Source organism: Pituophis catenifer, unplaced genomic scaffold (assembly GCF_029215685.1).
Source record: "Pituophis catenifer annectens isolate HBS135680 unplaced genomic scaffold, rPitCat1.0.hap2 SCAF_16, whole genome shotgun sequence".
In the NCBI taxonomy this organism is placed as follows: Eukaryota; Metazoa; Chordata; class Lepidosauria; order Squamata; family Colubridae; genus Pituophis; species Pituophis catenifer.
Window position 1 is genome coordinate 1130906 of NW_027256896.1, and position 17846 is coordinate 1148751.

The 17846-nt window shown below is 48.9% G+C and overlaps 1 protein-coding gene across 1 annotated transcript in view; it reads left to right on the top strand.

The window, feature by feature from the left end:
- The first annotated feature begins 5849 nt into the window (after window positions 1–5849).
- NHERF2 (NHERF family PDZ scaffold protein 2) overlaps window positions 5850–17846 on the top strand; it is a 96837-nt gene continuing 84840 nt past the window's right edge. Inside the window, exons 1-2 of the mRNA XM_070955042.1 lie at window positions 5850–6140; window positions 12928–13185. Of these exons, the coding sequence (XP_070811143.1) occupies window positions 5925–6140; window positions 12928–13185 (474 nt within the window). The 5' untranslated portion in view covers window positions 5850–5924. The remainder of the gene's footprint in view (window positions 6141–12927; window positions 13186–17846) is intronic.

A 17846-nucleotide genomic window follows, 5' to 3' on the forward strand; every position in this document is an offset into this window, starting at 1 on the left:
AGGTGCTTCAGCAAGCGGAACACTGGATTCGTATTAGTGGTCCGCAAAATTTAAAATTATGAACTTGGTAGTCCCTGAGGTCCAAAAGGTTGGGGACCCCTGCTCTTAAAGAATGCAAATGACCAGCTGTCTGCAAGGAATCCTTCCATTCCCTGCCATCCAGTCAGAGCTGAAGAAGCTTCTTGGATGAAAAGCAGAACATCTTCAAAGAAAAAACAAGGAAGTCCAGTTGCCTCTTTAAAAAAGCACCTTTGGGACTACAACCCCTGATAGCATGTTCAAGAGGGCAGCAGCAAGGGAGCTAAGGAGTTTCATCCATGCGATTCTTCCCTTCCCTGCTGCTTTCCTGAACATGACTGGTGCAATTTTCCACTGATCTTCAGTGTGAAAAGGAGGAAATCTCACGTATTAAGATTTGCAAAAGGCCTAAGATGCAACAACTCTGTTCACATTTTAACCTATTTATTGAATTAGCCCAATTTCTGCATTCACATAATCCTTGAAACATGAATCAAATGGGTTGGGGAGGGCCATACAGCAATCTGAGCCCATCAGAAATGAATCATGGGAAACAATAACCCAGCTTCTAATGATGTGCAAAAGGTAGAACTGTCTACTTGAAGCATCTCATGTGCTATAGAAAGTTCATCTCCCAAAACCTCCCAGAAAAAAAAGAAGGCAAACCCTTGGCTCCCCCCTCCCTCCCCAACTGCAGCCCTTTGTTCCCAAGTAAAGCAGCCCCCTTCCTCTTCTTCCAAAAAGGATACATTGGACCTGAGGGGGTTTAGACTTAAACTGGCTGCTGCTGCTCAAGAGATGGCAGCATGGAGTCATTTTGCCACACGGTTAAGATACAGCAAGGAAACACAGAATCCACAGGAAAATAATCCAGGTTTGCACACTTTTTCCTCCATTGCATAGGCGTTTTTTAATGCAGTGCTTCAATTTCTTAATGTTTATCTTTCTTCTAAGAGGTAGGAAAAAGCACACGAGTCTCTCACACTATATGTTCATGATAATTTCATTACATTTTACACAACATAGACATAAAAATACAGTCTAACAATTAAAGGAAATGATAGAGTAAAAAGAGAAAGGGACAGAAGTGTGAAAAAGTATAAAAAGTATAAAAAGCAGGAGTATAGAAAGTATAAGGAAAACAAATATATATAAAGAATAACTTCCAACTTCTTCGAAGGATATAAAGAATGCTTATATTCAACTCTTATAGAATAACAGAATAACAGAATAACAGAGATGGAAGGGACCTTCGAGGTCTTTTACTCCAACCACCTGCTCAAGCTGGAGATCTAGACCACTGCAGACAAGTTCTTAAATACCTCCAATTATGGAGCACCCACAACTACAAGAGATGAACTGTTCCACTGATTAATTGTTCTTACCGTCATGAAATTTCTCCTTAATTCTAGGTTGGATCGCTCTTTGTTAAACTTCCATCGGTTACTTGCCCTCAAGTGGTTGCTCTCAAGTGGTTTGGAGAATAGGTTGACAGCCCTTCAAATATTGGAAGACTGCTACCATGTCACCCCTAATCCTTCTCTTTGTTAGACTAGACACAGGGGTGAAATGCTACCAGTTCGGGCAAATTGGTAGTAAAAAAAAAGCTACCAGTTTGGGCGAACCAGTAGTTAGCTATTGGTTTGGTTGAACCGGCAGTTTAAAAAGCTACTAGTTCCTCCAAACTGGTATTTCCGACAATCAGCTGTGCAGCAGGGTTTGGTTTTGCTAGAAAGGATTACGCAAAAGGAGGCTTGCGGCGGTAAGTAGAACAGCAGGGGAGGGGATCAGCTGTGCAGCGCAGTTTGGCTTAACTAGAAATCCTGCTTTCTAGCAAAGCTAAATTGCGCGCCACAGCTGATTCCCCCCCCCCTTCTACTTCTCCAAGCCTCCTTTTGGTGCGCACTGTGCATGCAGCGTGCCTTTGGTGTGCAGTGCGCATGTGCAGCCAGCAAACCGACAGAAAACCGGTTCAGATTTCACCACTGATTAGACATACCTGGTTCCTACAACTGTTCATTGTATGTTTTAGCCTCCAGTCCCCTAATCCTCTTTGTTGCTCTTCTCTGCACTCTTTCTAGAGTCTCAACATCTTTTTTACATCGTGGTGACCAGAATTGGATGCAGAATTCCAAATGTGGTCTTAGCAAAGCAGTATATAGCAGTACTAAAACAGATAGTCCTCATCTTACAAACACAATTGAGCCCAAAATTTCTGTTGGTAAGTGAGACATTTGTTAAATGAGTTTTGCCCAATTTTACGATCTTTCTTGCCACAGTTGTTAAGTTACTAACACAGTTGTTAAATGAATCTGAGCCCCCCATTGACTTTTTTGTCAGGTCGCAAAAGACGATCACATGACCCTGGACACTGCAACTGTGAGTCAGTTGCCAAGGGCCCAAATTTTGATCACGTGACCATGGGGAATGCTGCAATGGTCGTGTGAAAAATGGTGATAAGTAGTGATCGTTTTTCAGTGCCATTGTAATTTTGGACACTAAATGAATTGTTGTAAGGCAAGCACTACCTGTACTTCAAATTATATAATTATTAGTTTGGGTGGATGCTGTGTAGGATCTTTTCAATGCTGAGCATATAAAAATCACGCTGCTGTTATTATATATAACAACAAAGCACCATGTGAGTTTTCCAAAAACTATCAGAGAAGTTTCTGGTCCAAACTGTACATTAATATTCAACATTTTGTATTACTAATTTCCATCCAATATTGTTTAGGTTATTCACAAGTCACTTGTGAGCAACGAGTCTCTCAATTTTCTTCATTCTAGCCTCAAACTCATCCTGCTAGCGGAATAACCTAAGATTCTGAGGTGTGGGGTTTAAATCCCCATATAGTTTATGGCTCTCTGGCCAACTTTGGGTCAGTTATGCTCTTAATTCTCCTATCTTACAGGGCTGCTTTGGGGTTGTAATAGATCCTAACATATATTGCCCTAAATCTTAGAGAAAAGGTGAAATATAAGAGCAGTAAAAAAATACAGCCTCCAATTCACACAGTGGGTATCCCAGCTGAGCTGATCCCACATCTCTACACTCGAGTCCATGCTCTGAGTGTTCAGTGATCTCCTTTCCCACCGATTTCAATTTCACCAACATCTATCTGGGTCTGGATCTGTCTGTCTGTCTGTCTGTCTGTCTGTCTGTCTGTCTGTCTACCTATCTCTTTCCCTCTCTCCATCCTTCTAGACTAAAATTTGGAAGGAGCAAGACTGAGGCCCAGTCGGACTAGTTTTAATGATGCAGCTCCTGTCATCTTCCAGCTGATGCAGCTAGAGAGGAGCTGCATCAGCTCAATCACAGCTGCCCTCACTTTTTGCCAGCCACCCAGAAGCGTCTCCTTGGCACTGCCAGCTTGGTGCATTGGAAGCCCAAGGCATGATCAAGATCTGAGGAGGCTGAATGCCTGTTTGGGACTGTCATGAGGAACTGGCCGTGCCCAAATGAATGAATGCTGCCCCTTGTCATTGTTACTTACACAATTTCAGCCATATATTTTTGGATAATGATGTAACCCTGAGGAAGAGGGGCAGGGGCAAGGTAAATAGCCATTTGCAATCTGCTGCCAGCAGGAACACAGACCAGGTATTGGAGTCTGGCCGGAACTGGTTGCTGCAGAATTTCCCAGCAGTTGTGGGAAAAGATTAACCCAGCTTCCCTCTAAGAAGACGTCTTGGAAATTTCTGTCTTGCTGCCTGCCCTGGGTAGGAAAGCCCCTGGATTCGCAGCTCAGGGCAGCTGACAACCTTGGCTTGGCCCAGCCCGACTTTTGCTTCCCAGGGAAAGAAGGGAAGCCCATGTGGTTTTGTGAGAAAAGCAACAGTCAACCCATGCCACCACCGGACGAGCCACTGGCACACATCCTGCGCTCTCTCCTGTCATTGGGAGAAAGGCTCTGGCACGTGGGCACCAAAGCAGCTACATCCCATATAGCATGGATGTAGAGAAATGCAGGGCAGATCCCAGAGGATTCTAAAGTCAGACTCCCTGAAAGTCCCTACCTAAGTCAAAGGCCTGCTCTCTACATGTGCACAGAGGCACTCTTGTAATTGCTGATCACTCAGTCTTAAAGTTGATGCAAAGTATAAACTGATGACTGATTAATGTGCCTGACTGGGGGAACAGAGACCCCCTTTTGAACTCACTTGACAACCTGATTTGACTGGGATAAAATTAAGGGATGCTCCCAAGAAAGAGGGGTTGCTCTCCTCGACTTCTCAGAAAACAGGGAGGGGGCAGGTATTAATTAAATAATAACGAAATAAATATGGAGCAAGCTACCTAGCCTTGGCAGGGGAATTCCTTCAGCCATATAGAAGAGTAATCATAAATCTGCATTCTGCTAGTATCATGCAGACAAATGCTATTTTTCTGCCAATTTTTAATCAGTCTGATGAAAGAGAATTTGCTTTTCAAATTTCTTTTGACCAAGAAGAAAATGTAATTGAAAATCTGAGGATCGGAGGAAGATGTTTTGGAATGTAATAAGTGATTCGGTAGCCCAGCTGTCTGCAAGTGGATGGTCCGGTTCGGCCTTTCGCTGCTCCATCCTCTCTCCAGCGGTTTCACCCTCCATCATCCCCAACCAATCAAAGTAGGTTGAAAAGCCCACTAAGAGGAATTGAAAATAAAGGCTGTGGCATCTCCCCCTAAGCCACGTCTGCAGGGGCAAAACAAATGAAACCGCAATGCAGATTTTGGGCACAGCATTATTTTAAATACCCGTTTGCTTACAGGGTATGAAAATGACAGGCTGACATAGCAGCAAAGCTGCCAGCCTCTGATCTCTCTTCTTTCAGCTGCTAAATTGTTTTAGCCAGCATACTGGGTCCTGGCTGTTCCCAGCCATTCGAAGCCCCTGGGATATTAAATTGGCCTTTCTGCCTGCTCTGCTCTGGGTGCCACAGAACACCTGCAGAACACCTGCCGAAAGGCGGGGTGGGGGTGGGCGGAATCAGCGGAAAAGCGTCTCAGTGTATTTTGCTGGCATCCAAGCAGCTCCCGCTAAACGACCCAAGCGCTCATTCGGAGGCTCCGACGTTCTCTGAATGAACAAAAGCACATTCCCTGCAGGTAGCCCTGGCTGGCGGGAGGGGGGGGGCGGGGGGCAACGGGGGGGGGGGTTTGAAACCCAGAGCAGCTGCTTGAACTTACTCAGCTGCCCCGGAATGGTCTGAGCCCGAGCCAGGTTGGCCTTCGGAAAGTCTCCCGAGGGCCGGGTCAAGTTAAGGGGCCTCCTTCAAGCCCTGCTTTGCTCAACCCCGCTTCACTGAGCTAGCCGACCTTGCCGGCTGTGCGGAAGAACCAGGCCACTCTGGAGAGGAGGCTGGGAGGCGCGGCCGTCCCGCGCAAGGGTCCCCGAAAGGGCCGAGGCCCCGTCCGCCCCCTCGTAAGCCAGACTTGCCCGAAAGAGCCGGAGGCGGCTCGGGCTCCGCTCCCAACTGCACGGATGATGCGCCGCGGAGTCCGGCCGCCGCAGCTCCCTTTTCCTCCCAGCCGGTCCCTGGCGGGAGGGTCCAGAGCGGGACTGCGCTCGCTCGCTCGCTCGGCCGCCCGCTCCGCGCTCTGCACGCGCCCAGAGGCGCTCCGCTCCGCCCGCCTCCGCCCCGCTCCTCGCCTGCCCGGGCGGCGGGAGGGGCGGGGTCCTGGCGCAGGGGGCGGGGAGCGGGTCGCGCAGCCCCGCCGGAGCCGGGGAGCTGCGGGCCGGCCTGGCCGCTGGCCGCCTGCGGGCGCTGTGGGCGCCGTTGCGGAGCGCGGGGCGGGCGCGGGGGCGGCCGGGGCGGCCCGGAGACGCCCCCGCGCCGAGCGCCGCCCCGCTGGCTGGCTGGCTGTTGCTCGCCCGGCCGGGCCGTCGGGAGCGGAGCGGAGCCAGGAGCTGCGGCCGGCCATGGAGCAGGGCGCGCCCCGCCGCCAGCCGCGCCTCTGTCAGATGCTGCGCGGCGAGCAGGGCTACGGCTTCCACCTGCACGGCGAGAAGGGCAAGAGCGGCCAGTTCATCCGCAAGGTCGAGCCCGGCTCGCCGGCCGAGGCGGCGGGGCTGCGCGCCGGGGACCGCCTGCTCGAAGTCAACGGCGTCAACGTGGAGAAGGAGACGCACCACCAGGTGGGTCCGCTGGGCGGGCAGACGAGCCTCCCCGGGCGGCGCAGTCTATCTGGAAGAGCTGGGCCGCCGGAGCCCTTAAAAGCGCGGCGGGCGGGGGGCTCCGGGCGCCTCAGCCCTGAATCGCCCGCGGCTCCCCCTCCGGTACCCAAACTTCGGGGCCCCAGACCCGCGGGTGGCCCCGAATCAGCCGCTCTTCGGCCGCTTTGGCCCCCGACGGAAGGGAGCTCGGGAACACTTGGAGCGGGGAAGATGCCCGGCTGCCCTGCCCGGCTGGCCCGGCAGATAAGGGTCTTGGCGGGCTCCTCCCTGAGTTATCAGGGCAGGCAAGCCGAGGGACCTGCCTCGGCTTGGGGGGTTCAGGAGCCAAACTCTCAGAACCGGAGCCGCAAAGACCCCCGCCATCTCCCTTTTGCACATCTGGGCTGTTTCCACCTTTAAATCAGGGCAGAGGGGCTACTTCTGGGAGGGGCCTCGAGGTGCCTGCCAGGTTAAGCCTCAGGTGGCAGCCGGTTTTGGAGTGGTCCCAGGATTCTCATCGGAAGCCAGACTGGCTGGGAATTCTGGAAAATCGGTCCCAACATCCCCAGAGGTGTCTGGGTGGCAGTGGCTGTTGCAGTGATGGAGATCAGGAAACCTGGCGGGTGCATCTACAGCTGTGGTTTAAGGGGGATTTACATGGAAACTACCCATGCGCAGGGAAGGGAGAAACAACATGTCAGCCTGCTGGATCCCCCCCCCCCCCGTTTCTTCTGTTCCCTTTGATGAGGGGGTGGGGGCAGGGGGGATTTGGATTGCTAGAGACCCCGCAGCAGGTTTGGGGGATAGAAACAGCTTGTTCACTGTTTGCTTTCAATATTTCAAGCCTGAGAAGTGAGTGACCCCCTTCCCTTCAAGCTGCTTCGGAGGACTTGCAGCAGGAAAGTTTAGTATGTAAACGGAGCCCTCCCTTCCCCTGCTGTGTAAACAAAACAAGCCTTGTGCCTGGAGGACCCGCTCAAATGAGCCATCCAAAGGCCCAGGAAAATGGAGAGGATTCACAGGCTGGGGGGTCCTGGGGGTTGGGCCCACAATAAAGAGAAAGGTCCCAGATAAAGCGCTGATCCTGGACTGGGAAGAGAGACCATACACAGCTGGAGCTCATTGGGAAGTTTGGCCAGTTACTCTCTGTCACCTAAACTGACTGACACTGACAGGGTTGGTATAAGATTAAAATGAGGAGAGGCCTCCATGGAGGCTTCCTTGCCACCCCTCTAGAGAGGGCAAAACCTCATTTGCTTGATGGGCATGTTAGATCTGCCAAGCTTGTGTGTCTTCCCTTGTGACAGTGTTGGGGGGGGAGCAGTCTCCTTTTCTGCATCTGCTGGGGGAGGGGGCTGAGCCCAAAGCTGCTTTCAAAGGGCAGGCAGGGGTCTCATTTGGGGCTCTGCAGATGGAAGGGTTAAAGGATGTCTGTTGTGTTCAGAGAGAAAACAAGGGGGACTCTGGGGCTGAGGTTCCTGCCGCTTGGCCTCAAAAGCGGAAAATAAATAAGCTATCCCATAATAATATCCCAAAATAAGGCATCCCATAGCAGCTCTTTGGTGGTAATTGAGATGTTTTAGTCAGGAGAGAAATTATAAGACTGGAGGGCCACACGCAGGCGGCCATCCATCAAGTGTCCTGAATGAGGAGCAGGGCTGTGCAACTTTATCATGATTTAGTCAGGTCCTGCCTTTCCTCCTGCTTTTCTAACATAACTCCAACCTTTTTTCCCTGCCAGCACCAGCCTTGCGAGGCAGGCTAGGCTGAGAGGGAGCCTCTGGCTGGTGGTCCTGGCCCTTTCCCCTCCTCCTTTGGGGCAGAATCACAGAGAACTGAGCTATCCGCTGCAGGGAGCCAAGGCGACGGAGAAGGTGCATTTATAATGAAAGGGGTGATGTTAATGAAGTTCTCATGACCAGGAGCCTGGGCTGGAAGCCGGCCAAACGAGTGAGAAATGAACAGGTGGAAGGAAGGAAGGAAAAGACAGCAGTGGCTGCTGGCCTTGTCTATGTGGAGTGGGGAGGAGGATTTGTGTCTTTGATTGATATTCTGCTTTTTGGCCTGGAGGCTGCAGAGAGTCAGTTTGCCCTGCTTTGCCTAAGTCCATAGCGCAGCTCTTGCCAGCAAGGAGACTAACTGTGTTTCAGAGGGGATTCAGAGACCAGGTGGTCACTCCCCAGGAGAACCGTGGTCTCTCTGGATGTGGCTCGCTTGTCACTGTCTCACTTACCTCGCTCTGCTTTCCTTGGCTCCAGGCTTCCTTCCCGCCTTTCGGCAGCACCTCTGGCATCCCTGCAAACACCTTTCTGCAACTTCTGCTTAACCGAAACTTGTTTGCTGAGTGGCTGATGTTGGAGATCAGCCTAATGGGGAGAATTGAGCACATTGAAATCCGCCCTGGAAATTTTCCAGGCCTTTTATTTGGACATGGAAGGTCAAGTGGGGTGGATTGATTCACGTTCCCATCTCCCTCCCATTGAATGTACCTGAGAGGGCAGCGCCGGACCTGCAGTCATGCCCATCGGCCAAACAGGAAAGGAATCAAGACTTCCTGGTTGTCCCTCAGAAAAGGAGGCCTCAGGGTGCCTGCTAATAACCACTGGTGGTGGAAAGCGGCGAGCTGCTTAGGAAGGCAGGAAGAGCTGCCTTCTGCTGTCAGCCACACAGGGGGACTTGTCTACCTTGGGGTGAACAACAGCCACATTTGGGTGACCAGGTGGGGACGCATCCTCCTTTTCTTTTTCCCAGCTGTAAATGTATAAGCAGGTGGCTAAAGCATGTTCTTATGGGCTAGTGCTGAGGACTGATGTGCAGGATGGAACACCACAATACTTTCAGCTCGTTCTGTTCTCACTTGCTGCTTTGAAGGCACCCCAGATGAAGCTAAAATGCCTTTGGGAAGCTTGTCAGTCAGTGTATTGTGGGAACTGGATTCCATTTGGCTTTGTTAATCTGGGTTTGGGATCATGAAAACACGACCAATGGATCCTGCAGCAGAATTCTCACACTGGGGAGAATTAAGAGGTACATTCCAAGACATAGGTGTGTGAAGTGGGGGAGATAAATCATTTGACTGGGATGGCAGAAGGCTCCTGCCTTGAGCAGGGGGTAGGACTAGGAGACCTCCAAGGTCCCTTCCTCCCATTCTGTGCGATGATGTCATTATGCAAACGCTGTTGTGACTTACATTCTTGCATCAGATGTAGGGGGGATTCAAGGACTGAATGGCTACATTTGCATGATAATACTGCTGGCTGTGTGTCATCCTTGTGGCATCATTGCTATTGGCTGCTAGTGCTGCTTTTGCAAGTTTGAGACCTTGAATGGGACCCATTTGTTGATTTTTCTCCAAAGGGGCTTCCCAATTCTCCTTCATGGTGCAGCCCAGGGTTTTTCAACCTCAGCAACTTTAACATTTGTGGACTTTAACAAGCACGCTGGCTTGGGAATTCTGGGAGTTGCAGTCTACACAGCTCGAAATTGTAAAGGCTGAGAAACAGAGTGTAACTGAGAGGTTCAGAGCTCACCGGGGTGAGGGGTTGTTCATGAGTGACCGTGGAATTAAACTGGAAAATCTGCAATGTATTTGAGGCCATTAGTTGAATCTGGCAGTGTTTTTCTGAATCCCAGTCCGGTTCACACAACTCTTTAAATCACAATATAGTTTATTTGATTTCTCCTGAATGTTTTAATTTCTGAGTTGTTCTACTGATATCTCTGTATTAGAGAGGTAAGAGGTAGAGAAACCTCTTTGTATAATTGCATTGTAAAGTCTGGCAACTATAATTTGCACACCCTGATTTCCTGCTTAATGTGCCAGGTGAACCCAGGCAGTTGTGGCTGAGTAAACCTTGGTGTGTTTACCCAACTTGTGTCACATTGGCCCACAAATGCATTAGGACTACAAGTTCCAGAATTCCCAGCAACCTTGGTTCTGGCTCCCTGTTGGAAAGAACAGAAGAAGTGACTTCTTGGGCTAGCATTGCTCCTTGAATCATGAAATCATAGAGCCATGATCTCCTCCTTTGATACTGCTAAATGAATATTTCCTCATAGCACTAATCAGTCAGCTTTTAGCTGAAATGTTTTGCATGTTTCTGTCTCGGCATGTGTGTTTATGTCTGTATTTACAGTTGACATTTTGGACTCCAAACCACAAGGCTCTTTCCTTGTCTTCAGGGCAATTCCAGGCATGCTTATTAAGAAGTGAAAGTGCAGCCAACCTGAATCATTTCTTCAGATCCTGATTTCAAAATGCTCAGATTCTAATCCATAATTCCTTGTGGATCTGAGTCAGTGCAGCACCTACTGATAATAAGATGGAGGCTCTTATGGAGAACTGGGGTGCTTCCTAAGTGGGCATCTTGAAGCAGAGGCTCCATTTCTGGATGTTCTGCAGGATGGTCACCAAGGAGCTTTTTCAGATTCTTCCCAGCCAGCTTGTTCAACTTTAGAATGTCTCCATCAAAGTTGAGAAGTTGAGTGGGATCTTTTTTCCAAACATCAGCAGGAGGAGAGATTTAGTGTTGCCACTAAAAAGGCCCCCTTGTGCCAGGTGTGGGACTGAAGGAAGGGGAAGCTGCAGAGCCCTAGAGTGAAGGGCAGTGAAGGGCAGGGCATCCACATAACCACCTGACATTAAAGGAGGGGGCAGAAATGCCTTGCTCCACTCATGGAATTTCATCGAAATGTTTTTTTCCCTTGGAGGGCAAGAAAAATGACAGGAAACAAAAAGGAAGACAGAGATGACAGGATAACAAACTGGGTGGAAACAAAAGAAGGCCACCATTTTCTGGATTAAAAGCCTCTGCAAAGACCCAGGTGAAGAGCCATGTCTTCAGGCCTCAGGCCGCTTCCAAACACCCGCAGGGAGGGGGTTGTTCAGGTCTGCCTGTCCCAGAGGAGGGGTCTCAATAGACAGCCTTGCCTTATTGAAGGAACCTGAAGCACACTGACCTGCAGGGTTCTTGGGGACAGATGCTGTGTGGGCAACTAGTGCTGCTGGCAAAACAGCAGCATTACATGAGCATATTAGAGCATGCCCATCACTGCCTTCTGGGCTGGTTGGAGCTTCTGAGTGGTCTTCAAGGGCAGCTCCTCATAGAGCATATTGCAATAGTCAAGTCTTGAGATCACCACAACATGAGTTACTGTCTGGAGGAAGACCTGGCAGCCTGATATAGAAAACTGGTACATCAGATGAAGCTGTGCAAAGCCCTTCCTGGCAGTTGCTCGTTCTCTTTAATCAAAGCAAATGCTTTTCTCCATGTAATATTAATGATGATCCAAAGCTGCTGTAAGTCATCACTGTCTATAGGTGCAACAGCTATAAAAAAGCTCTGTTGGTTCTGGCCACAATGAGTCCTGAAACACACTCCAGATTCAGAGGCAGATTCTGCCTGTGACTGGGTGCTCTCCATGTTTACTAAAATGTTTTATGCTCAACTCGCTGCTTGAGATACTGAACAGCTTACCTAGCACCTGCTTAAAAAACAATTTCACCTCTGCCTAAGAAAGTCTCTAAGAGGCAGAGGGAAGGGGTGGGGCTCTCCTATCAGGTAGGGCTACTTGCAATATGTTGGGGGGGGGAGAACTTTCCAAACTCCCTTTGCAGCTTGTTGTGGGAATGTGTTGCAAAGGTTTGAACCAGTCCTAAGAAAATTAAAGGCATCTGCAAATGCAACTGAAAGGCAGCAGATGGTTTTCGGATGTTGAGCTATGGATGGCAGCACTGGCAGCTTGCAAGGGTGCATTGCGGGGGTTGCTTCTCACTGGCTTTTGGCTTGGTCAGGCAGAGGAGCCCATTTGAGGGTCCAAATTCCTCATCCATGGGGCCGGGTTCAGAACTTTGTCTTCAAGGCAGAAATGGAAAAGTTGGGAGGATGGTTCACACAGTGCCAGACCATTGGTCTGCATCCTCCCCAGATGCTGAGTTGTGTGAAGTAGCTTTAGGATACCAAGCCATGCTGTGGACGGGGTCTGTCCCTGAACGTTTTCCCTGCAGTGGAGAGAACAGATGGGGTTGCCCTGTGCTTATAGGGCTAGATGTTTTTTCTGGGAACTGAACTGGAGAAGCTTCTTGAACAAGAAGCAAAGTGTCTTCAAGGAAAACAAAGCTCTTTTGTGGGGTGGTTTATTAAGGCCCGAACCCCAGGAAAAGACCCAGCTGCTTGATGGAGTCCTCCCTTTCTACCCTGGAGAACTTTTTGGCAGCTGGAAGATCTTCCTGGCCCTAATCAAGGGATAACTAAGAACCGCAGATGTAGAGCAACGTGTGAATCTAAGAACTGCAATTGATTTAACCAACCTCAAGCGTCTCCCTTCCTCTTTGGCACTTGGGGCCAGACTGACCTCCCCTGAGAAGCTCCCTTTCGCCACTTTCCCAGCCAAAGGAAAAACCACCACAGTTGCTGCCCTGCGTTTTGAATATCAGCTGAAAGGGACTGTATTTCTGCTCTCCTATAAATGCTGTTCAGGAGATTTTTTTTTTCCTATTTAGCAAAATCCCATTTTTTTTAATTTTCTTTTATTTTTAAACAAAACTTAAAACAACCATCATCCATTATAATTACAGAAAGTGTATCGATCGGTTACAAATCTTTTATGCTTAATCCCATATCCAAAATTCTCTTATTTGACAATTTATTATATCCCTTGTATTATTATTCTCATTTACCAGTTATTTAAAGCATCATTAAATCCCATTCTTTTTGAGGGTCTTTCTGATGCTTTCTTCTTCTCCCTTCGCCCACCTGTCCTTCTCCAGGTTGTGCAGCGCATCAAAGCAATTGAAACCGAGACCCAGTTGCTGGTGGTGGACAAAGAGTCTGATGAGCATTTCCGGAGTCGACACCTGACGTGCTCCGAGGAGGCGGGGCGGCTGGTCATGGTGGCAAACCCTGAAGCGCCACCAACCAAAGGGCCCAATTCCAGCAACGGAGACTCCTGGAAGGCTCCAGCTGAGCTGAGCAGCAGGAGCCTGAAAAGGCACAAGCACAGTTTAGGTTCGGAGAGTGGGAAGAAGGTAAGGCTGTCTGGCTGTTCCCGGAGATGGAGGGGAAGTGCAGCGGTAAAGGTTTCCTCTGTCACTGTCTGCAGAGCTTAGCGGGAATGGAGGTGAGGCCCTGGGGCCCTGAAGTGCCAGCCCTGGAGCCCCTCAGAAGAGGCCTGTCTTCTCCATCTTGGATGCTACCAGGTGCATCTGCGGAGGGACCCCAAAGGCTGGGCGGTGCCCTCTGTGGCCTGATCTAGCCTCGGGGTGGTCCAAGGTTCTTTATACCATTCCTTGCAAGTCACCTTGTCTCTCCCCCAGATCAATATTTGGGCTGCAACCCCTTTCCGAACACTGAACCTGCATGTTGCTGGGCTGGCCTTTCCTTGTTGGACCATCTGACATTGGAGGAACCCGGCAGTGGTGAAAGATCTAAATACCAGTTTTTGTTCCTGGCAGCGTCTCATTTCTCCAAATCTGTCAAATTCCAGTTTTTTGAGTTAGTCAATTTTGTGAATGTATCAGGTTTGCTTTGTTGAATTTGAGAAATCTTTTTTAAAGTTTCCATTCCAAATGACATGTGAGCTGATTTCTTCAAACAAATGTTGCTGGCAGTTTTGCCTAATATTATCTGTTTTTTTTCAAACATTTCTGGACCTTTGTTTCATAATTAGGAGTGAGTTTTCTCTGATTGCATTTTTTACAGTGTGCAAACTGTTGCTGGGTTTAGAAAAGCAGGCGTTTTGAATAGCAGCTCAACTGATGCAGAGTCACTTTGTTTTGCCTTCCAGGGTGAATTCAAACCGTTCCCCTCCCTTGCCTCAATTTCTCCCCTTTGTACAGAGAACGAGAGCTGGAGGATGGGTGGGGATGCCAAAGGAGCGAGGGAGTTCCGTGTGGGCAATTGCCATGGAGAACAGGTGGAGTGGAAGGCTTTGAGCCCAGCAGGAAGGCCGTTCTGCATGAGGGTTCGGAATGGCAGAGGGCAAGAGAATGCCAGTGGCAGCAGGGAGGAGAAGCTGTTTTGCAGAGGAAGTCGATGCATGCCCACATTACAACAGAAGCACAGCCAGACCCGGAGTGGCTGATTCTGCCACTTGACTGGCCCTGCCCATGGCTGCTGTGGCAAGTTCTGGGGGGGGATCGTAGTTCTGCTTGGATACCAGGCAGCTGAGCCTTCTCCCCCTGCGCTTCCTCCAAAGAGCCAGACCGGTATCAAGAGAAAACTCCCGGGACTCTAGCTGGGTGCCTGGTGACTTCCTGGGGGCATCTGTGTCCAGTGGAAGCAGTATGGAAGTGCTTTCCTGCTGCCCTTCCCAGGGAGCTTTTCCCCATTCCTACGTCTAGCCTGGAGCCCTGGGGTTTTGCAGGATCTTCCATCCAGGCAACTCATGAGATTCAGCTTTGGAGATTGTCTAAAGTCAGTTACTCAATTTATGACTACAATTGGGACTGGGATTTTGGTCCCTAAGTAATATGGTTGTTAAATGAGTCATCACATAACCAAACTTGATTTTATGGCCATTTCTTCAGTGGTTGTTAAGCAAACCCCATGGTTATTAAGTGAATCTTGCAGTTGTTAAGTGAATCCAGCTTCCCCAGTTGATGTTGCTGGGTGGAAACAGACTGGAAAGGTTACAAATCCCGATCATGGGACCGCAAGATGCTGCAGCCGGCGGGAAAGGTGAACTGGTTGCCAAGCTCCCAAATTTGATCACGTGATCATGAAGGCAGTGTGACAGTCGTAACTTTGACAACAGGTTGTAAATCACTTTCACCAAGACTGTTGTAACTTTGAACTGTCTTTAAACAACCGGTTGTAAGTCAAGGACCACATATTGACGTTAAGTGGTAACCATATTTATTCATTTAATAGCATTAGTCTACAAATGTTTGGAGTGCTAATTTTGCGCTATTTGATCTTGATTGCTGAAATGATGTGGTCAGTTTCATTTCCATTTGGATGAACCTGGTGGATAGTTTCCTTTTGATTTAATGCCGAAAAATGACAAATTAACAGAGAGGCTCAGCCATAACTCCATGTTTTATGCAAATGTTTGAGGCAGCTTGTCTGTCTCCCTATGAACACAGCATGGATTTGTAAATGCATTTTATGTACATTGCTGTAGCACAGGGATTCACGAACCAGGAACCTTGATTAAAATGGGTCCTGAGAGCGTCAGCATGTCCCATCGACTCCTCTGCAGATTCGTTTCCGCTCTTGGTTGGCTTTTCCCTTAGAAAAACAAAGTGGAATAGCAGAGAACGGTCACTGTCGGGTCAGCTTTAGGAAACTTAAATGACATCTGCTGGGAATACAGCACTGGGTGGGGGTGGGGAGACCCAGTAGGATTTTGAGTTCCAGAAGGAGGTTGCACTTTTTTCTGGAGGATGGGGAGAGGGGGCTCAAATCTTGATCTCATGAACTCCAAGCAAACTGGAGAAAAGAATGTCCCGGAACAGCTGTAGGAGTGGAGGAGGAAATATGCATCTCTGAACTAACAGCTGTTGCAAAATGATGCTCTTGATACAGTTGTGTGTGCCTTATGGTCAACCCCTTTAATGGCTCTGCAGTTGTGTGGCAAAGAATTCACTTCTGCCACCTGTATAAAGCGGTGCAAGAGCACATTAGCGTGTCGGTTTGTCACATCCTTCTATGTTTGCTAGTAATGGAGAGGAGAGGGCAAATAAACAGACGGAAGGAAGGCATGCTGTCATTTCAGAGCTTGGTAGGAACTGCCCACCTGCTTCCCAGTTTGTCTGTGACATGTTAAGCTTTGGCGCACCCTCCACCCTGCTGTGCTCGAGAGGGTTGAGTGTACACAGCCAGGACGGTCATGCTGGCAAAGCCTCCGGTAAAGGCTGGTCCGACATTTATGGCAGACAGTAGAACCTCCGTTAAACAGACGGCGTATCAGCTGATGGTCCTTATTTTGTGCAGGCTGCCCCCAATTGTTCTTAGATGCAACTTTCAGGCAACAGAAGTTCTGATGCACTGCAGAGCTAAATGTTGCTGTCCAAGCACTTTTACTTGTTAGGGAACTTGTTTATTTTAGAAAAGCAGATACAATCAAGTAATCTTCTGCATGAAATGGACTAGAAAAGATTCTGAAATTAACTGAATCAGACATTGCATTTTGGTTATCAGGTCTGGGCTGCAAAAATACTGACAAGCAGCAGATGCCAAAAGATAGAGAGGATACAAAGTCTCTGCTACCAGCTGGTGGTTGGCTGAATTTTTGCTGCCTGCCTCAGATTGTCTGCTAAAATGCAAGAGTAGGTGATAAAAGGACAGAATTACCCTGATAATCTGGGTCCCCCAAGAGATTGGGGGCACTAAAGGATTTGAAATCCAGCTTTATCACATGCCCAGGAATGAAGGAACAATGGTTAAAGCTGATGCATGAATGGAGACAGGGCTCTGAGTGAATCAGCCGAGCCTTACTGGGACCTCTGACCGCCTGGCACCTTGCGATCCTCTTCTCAGGCCAGTAGAAACAGCGCTGCATTGTTTGCCCTGTGTCAGCTGAGGAACACAATGGCTGGCGTACAAAAGGGGCACTTGAGTGTCGCCCTCGCCTGTTTTGCGGGAGGCTGCAAAGAACGTCCCTTTTTAAAAATGAAAACCATATTTGAAGAATGAGCTTTGCCTTCCCCAAAGACTTTGCCAGTGTCGCTGGGTCCCGTCTGAGGGTCGTAGCGCTTGCAAGACCCAGGCTTTGTGACTGAAGTCTCTGATGCTTTCGCCTTTAAGAATTGGTTAAACTGCAAATGATTACTCTTCAGTTGACTTAGAGATTTGCTTCTGGGGAAGGTTGGTTTATGCAATCAGATGTTTGCATATGTTTGCATTTATATTTTTTGGGGGTGGAATTGTGGTTTTCCCATTCTAGACAATGTTTATAAGCATCTTTGGTTTGTCTTCCCCTTTCTCTTTGTGCCCAGGGATTCAGCCCCGTGGGAGGAAGAAGAGAGATATGGCATCCCACTGTTGCCTGCAGGGATGTTCTTTGGAACTCCCAGTGTAGCCTGCAGACTGGGCATTTTCTCGTGGTCTTCTCTCCAAGGATCATCAGGCTTGACTCCCCATGGTTTTTCAAGCATACTGGAAAATAATAGAAAATATTCATACTAGATCCTTGCCCCTCTTGGTTTGGTCATAAGGTCAGGCAGGATGCATGCTGCTGGAATTGTGAAGTGGCTCATGCTTCTCTGGGGAAAGGGGAGATGCCCTCTGCCTCCATCAAGAACCCATCTCTCAATCCAGCCATCTTTGAGAACTTCCATCTTTCTCCAACCTTCTGTTTTTAGCAAAGGTCACAACTGTAGAAGGTCTTGGAAGAAGTAGATAATCCAAATCGGATTCAGTCTGGTCTCAGGATGGAAATGGCATTGTTTGCCTTGATGGATGACCTTTGTTGGAGGAAGTCATTCTCCTGGTCCTCCTAGATCCTCTTAGAAACTATTGACTATGGTATCTTCAGGATAGCCTGCAGAAGTTGGAGTAGAAGCTCCCTGTTGTGCAGTGATTCTGCTCTCTCTGATGAAGAGGCTCCACTCAATATTTGTGGGGGAAGCACAATTGAGCACCCTGTAGTAGCTCCAGTGGGAGAATTGTGGGCTTAATTCTCTCCCCTGAACATTGAACATCTGCCTCTAGGACAGAATGGTTGGAAGAACATCAACAAATGCTG